Source organism: Sinocyclocheilus anshuiensis, unplaced genomic scaffold (genome assembly GCF_001515605.1).
Source record: "Sinocyclocheilus anshuiensis isolate Anshui unplaced genomic scaffold, SAMN03320099.WGS_v1.1 scaffold164, whole genome shotgun sequence".
Lineage (NCBI taxonomy): Eukaryota > Metazoa > Chordata > Actinopteri > Cypriniformes > Cyprinidae > Sinocyclocheilus > Sinocyclocheilus anshuiensis.
The window spans coordinates 1,008,489-1,014,276 of NW_015557128.1; the positions used below are offsets into that span (position 1 = coordinate 1,008,489).

The following is a 5,788-nucleotide window of genomic DNA, read 5'->3' on the forward strand; positions in this document are numbered from 1 at the left end:
CCTCTTTTGTAAGGCCAAACAAAGTAGTTTCGCTTTCACAACGAAGCACACAGCGTCTTCAGGACATGGCTGCAGTGTCAACAAAACTACAGTGAGACTAAAAGTTACGCCTTCTTTCTTTGCATGAACATTTGGGCGGCGTTATGCAAATCTTCCCACATAGTGAGGTAGATATGTGGGGGCGTGTTAGAACGAGCCATTTTAGGTAGGTGTGGCTGACTCTGAACTTTTATAAAGAATATCTCTTTGGATTTGAGACTTTAGTCTTTGCAACTTTACAGATCTTCTTTATGCACCAAGAGCTTGTAACACTCCAAAGAGAAAGGAAAAATTGAAATCGCATCATATGACCCCTTTAAGTAAAGATCATGTTCCATGAAGATATTTTGTACATTTGCTACTGTAAATATATTAAATATATTAAAACTTAATTTTTGATTAGTAATATGCATTGCTTAGAACTTCATTTGGACAACTTTAAAGGTGATTTTCTCAATATTTGGATTTTTTTGCACCCTCAGATTCCAGATTTTCAAATAGTTGTATCTCGGCCAAATATTGTCCTATCATAACAAACCATACATCAATGGAAAGCTTATTTATTCAGATTATTCAGATTGAGATGTATAAATCTCAATTTCGAAAAATTGACCCTTATGACTGGTTTTGTGGTCCAGGGTGACATATTAGAATTCTGTGGAAAAAAATTCAGAACTGAGAAATGGAAACTCAGAATTTTGAGAAAAAAATCAGGATTGCAAGATGTACACTCAGAATTGCGAGAAAAAATTCAGAATTTTGAGTTCATATCTCACAATTTTTACTTTTTCCCTCAGAATTGCAAGAAATTGCAAGAATCACAGTCGTCTTTTATTTATTTATTTCATAATGAAGTGCTCTTGTTATGAGTTCAGGTATGTTCATAAGTCCCAAACACACACGCTGCATCTTATCTGAGGAGGTCAGCCTCCACGCATGGCTTCAGAGCAGCTGTGGGTGCAGGGCAGAAGAGGAAAGTCCATGAAAAAGGAACAGTAGGTTTTACTGTCTGGCTGACCTCCAGCTCTCATTACCGAGCTATGTTGCATTCCAATAACCAAGAAACCCTTTGTCTGTCTAAGCAGGTCTGCGAGGAAAACAAGCAAGAGTTTTTGAGGCTGGATTGTGTGTGTGTGTGTGTGCAAGAGCGAGTCGAGCTCATTCAGGAGTCATAGAGTTAAAAATAACTTTATAGCAGATCATGTTTTGGAAGGAGGGATCTACTTCCCAGGCTGGGGCAGCACAGGCTGAGTGTATGTGCATGCGTTTGTGCACGTGCGTGTGTGTTTTTGTGGCAGCGGCAGGAGCGCGTTGACTTCACACACAAACACACTCTTTTCTGGGCCTGTCCTGATGGTGTCTGTCCTGTCTTGTGCTCCAGATGAGCTGCTGGATGTAACCTGGCTCCATGAGTGCTATGAATGACTCCCTGGATGAGACGCGCAGCCTCGGGGAGAAAGCGGCCATATTTCGGGGAACGAGAGGCAGTGGGAACGTCGTTGGGTCGGCCTTCATCCCATTGCGCTCGCCCTTGCAACCACCCAATGCTGTGGTCTCCACACTCCTCAAGGGAAATAGGTAGGACACGCTTTCTATTGCAACTCATTCTATGTGTACACACTGTATAATAAACAACTATCTGGTTCCCTACACCGTACCTCATTTCGCACTGGTTAATTGTTAACGTGTCTGATGGGACAAGCAATAGAGCAGCCTTTGTGCTCTCCGCAATGCCTACGTGAAAACACTGTAGACTTTGTACCTGTAAACAGGCGGGTTGAGAGCAACGAAGCTGGAATCAAAACAAGCACCTGTTACTTTCCAGCTCTGGGGAGGAATCGCGAGGAATCACGAGGGACTTTATGTCACGTCTTCCACGTGTTTGTGATACGGTAGCTGTGAGATCATTACGGCATGGCTCAAATGCGGCCCTGGAAGGAGGACTCTTAAGTGTTTATTTGTGCCGTAACCAACAAACAACTGAGCTCACTCATATGTAGACACACAAACAAATGAATTAAATGCACCCTGCTGGGTTCCAGCATCATTAGGCTGACCGTATTTTCATATGCAGGTATGCTTGTCGTTTTTTAGGTGGAGACACTCTAGGTGAACAGGGTAAACCATTTAACTAATAGATTTCACCATACTTCCCCAGTCGATTGATTAAGAATCAACATTTTTTTTTGTAATACAAGTATTCTGAAATGTTATGTTTAAATATTCAAATTAGGTATTATCTAATTAAATATGCACTCATTTGCATGCATTTCCAGAACAGAAATATGAATGCTGGTTAAAGACAGGTTCAAAATTCCTGTTTCTTTTTATTGACATATTAGAGTCAAAGGGATTTTGAACAAACTCCAATGTAAAAAACTTCAGAATATAGATATAGATAGGAATGAAACTGTGCTACTGAAGAGGAGATTTTTAATTAAAATCTGCAGATGCAAATAGATAAAGTGCAATGGAAATTTTGTATTTTGGATGTTTTCTTTCCACTAGTATATAACAACACATTATGAAAAGCCAAATAGCACAAAATCTCAAAATTGACCAGTGCATGACCAGTGTTTTTGCCTGTAGTTTCTTACCATAAATAACAACAAGCTGTAGTTAAAGGAATAGTTCACTCAAAAATGAAAACCTGCCATGATTTTTTTTCTTCTGAGGAACACAATTTTATTTTCTCCATACAATGAAAGTCAGTGGGATGTAGTGTTGTTTGAATGTCACTGTTCTTTAAAATATCTTTTCTTGTGTTACGAATTAAAAGTCAGACAGGGGTGCGTTTCCCAAAAGCATCGTTAGAGAACTATGGTCGTTAGTTCCATACTCTATTGGTAACGACGGAACTTGCGACCATAGTTGCTTTTGGGAAACGCACCCCAGGTTTGGAGTGACATGATGGTGAGTAAATGATGACAGAAATTTCATTTTTTGGTGAACTGTCCCTTTAAGACTAATGTGTTTCAGTGTTCTACCTGGGCAAGTCAGTTGAACAGTTGAAATGGGACGTTTTTAAGGCACTGTCAGGACAATTCATGGTTTACTTAGGTGGTTTTCAAACTGGGGTCCGCGGAACCTTGGGGGTAATAACGTATTTTCCGGACTGCAACTTGCGTTTTTTTATCTTCTGAAACGTGCTATGATTTATATTCCAACGTGACTTATTTAATGCATTAATGTCAAATAAGCAAAGCGTAAACACTTAAAAGCGGGCACTTCACGGTTTAGGCCTATATAGCAAAATATATTTCTCATGTCTGTTTGACAAGTAGAAAGTATCTCTGAGTTTTTCTTCATTTTAGTAAGAAGTTCACAGAGACCAAGCGCATTTTGTTTGTTTTCTTTATTTTACAAAAGCACAATGTTTCACTGTCATTTTGAAGGTACACAAATAAAAATAGACCGTTTTGAATGATGTCTTGCTTTTATCTGACAGATATCACATTTTTCCGCTGATATAAGGAATCCATAGTGTTCGCGCTGGTGCCTCCCGCGCGCACACAACATATCAGTTCTAGCATTGCAACTTGACATCGCAGCCTCATCATCAGCAAACTAAATGAGACAACTAAACATACAAAAGGTATTTGGTGACTCAATTTAACTTGCCTGTTGTACAATATGTAAGTTTTGCCGGTCAGCGTGAGCATCGCCATTCCGTGGTGTTTTCCCAAACTTTTTTTTTTTTGCATATGTGAAGGATGCTGTTAGTAGATATTCGGACACGAGAGAAGTACAAAGCCTTCTTTACATAATAAGTAGCCTAATAGAGCCCACTACTGTCACGGTCACGGTGTGTGGAGGCAGGCAGGACGACGAGGACGACAAGGATTCCAATAATGACTTTTAATGTAGACACAACAAGGCAGATTCAGGAAGGTGAGACACACACACTCGGGGTAACATTCACAATAACCGACAAACTATAATACAAGGGACAGGAACTGATATAGGGCAGATAACGAGGGGCAGACAGGTGAGCACAATGAGGTGATTAACTAATAATGAGAACAGGAACAACCAAATAAGGACACAGAGGGAGAAACCACAATCAACAGTCCACAGGGGTGTGACAGATCGCCCCCCTCCCGGAAGGTGCGACCTCGCGCCGTGGAGACAGAGGGAGGGACGGAGGGGGACTTAGGAGGAGGACCAAGGAGTGGATGTGGGATGGTGACAGGGGAAGGCAAAGGGCTGGCAGGCAGACATGACAGGTGGAGGCTCCGGCGGAGGACGGATATCCGGGAGGAGGCCGGCAGACCGAGACCAGGGGGGCGATGAAGGAGGGAGGAGCCAGGGAGGAGACAGGAGGGACCCGGAGCAGGAGGAGCTCAGCAGGACCCAGGCCACAGCCATAACAGCGGCCCACGGTGGAGCCGACGGTGGGAGGAGCCATGGAGGAGGGATAGCTGCCAACTCCAGGGGGCCGACCAACGGTGGCGGAGCAGGTGGAGGAGGAGCCCGAGGCGGAGACGGAGAGCCAACAAGCCAGGGGGATGCCGAGGATCCGGGGGGCCAGGGTGGAGCCGAGGGCTCTGGTGACTGAGGCGGAGGCGGAGATCCAGAGATCCGCGGCGGAGCCGGAGCGACTGAGGACCAAGATGGAGCTGGCAGAAGGAAGGAGCCCAACGGAGCCGGTAGGACAGAGCGACGAGGCGCAGCCAGAGGAGAGGAGTCCAGAGGCGATGGCGGGTCGACGCCCGACCAAGGAGGAGCCGGAGGGACGAGGGAGCCCGGTGGAGCTGATGGATCGATGGGTGATGATGGAGGCGAGGGAGCTAGGAGCCGAGCCCGAGCCACTGGGAATTGGGGATCAGGAGCCCTTCCTCGGCTAAACGAGGAATCAGGAGCCCTTCCTGGGCTGAACTGGGGATCAGGAGCCATTCCGAGGCTCGACAGGGGATCAGGAGCCATTCCTAGGCTCAACAGGGGATCGGGAGCCATTCCTAGGCTCGACAGGGATTGCACGATTTCTAAATCGCTTTATAGCACGATTTTCCACGCCCCCGACCTCCCGCAGTATGCTATCCGAACCAATCAGAATGCAGTGCACCTAAATGGAGCACGAGAACAGAACAGACCGGGCGGGCATACAAATGTAAGTCCAGGTTCCCTCACTCCGTCTGTGGTGCGTATTTTTTCCGCGCCCATGTTAATGAATCAGACGCTGCACGCTGCACTGCACGCGATTGCGGTCCGGCAGTGCGCTCCAGGAGCGGTGCGTCTGCAGCAGTCATGCTGCGATCGTTTCCGCACGGAATCTATATCTGCTGTGCTGCACGCGCTGAATTAAAGTGACAGCACATTATTGGCGGTAAAAATTAACATGGATTGACACGGAAATTTAGTAACTACACCATAAATGCATATAATTAAAGTCTACTGTTTCACAGTCAACACATGGCTTTTTGGCTAGATTTAAAACAAGGAAAAGTGCACTTTTAGATAAACAAGGCAATAATAGATGGCACTCGTGGTGGTAGTTAAACAAAGTTATATTTATTGAGTTTAAGCATGAATATGTCTATGAAAGATTGTAGTACTGTACTGTGATAAAAGAGAATCACAATGCTGAAAAAGCATTTTCAGAAACAACGTTTGGATTTGAAATCAAAATAATGGATAAATGTTGTGTTTGTGGTAAACAGCCGCGGATCAGGAGCGGACTGCAAACGCGTCCTGTGCGAAAGCAAAATGAGTCCGTGCTGCTTCTGCACCGCATACACATACTGTATAC

The 5,788-nt window shown here is 44.7% G+C and overlaps 1 protein-coding gene across 1 annotated transcript in view; it reads left to right on the top strand.

Moving 5' to 3' along the window:
• The first annotated feature begins 1,308 nt into the window (after positions 1–1,308).
• LOC107677902 (growth factor receptor-bound protein 14-like) overlaps positions 1,309–5,788 on the top strand; it is a 92,340-nt gene continuing 87,860 nt past the window's right edge. The window contains exon 1 of the mRNA XM_016472970.1: positions 1,309–1,617. Within this exon, the coding sequence (XP_016328456.1) occupies positions 1,448–1,617 (170 nt within the window). The 5' untranslated portion in view covers positions 1,309–1,447. The remainder of the gene's footprint in view (positions 1,618–5,788) is intronic.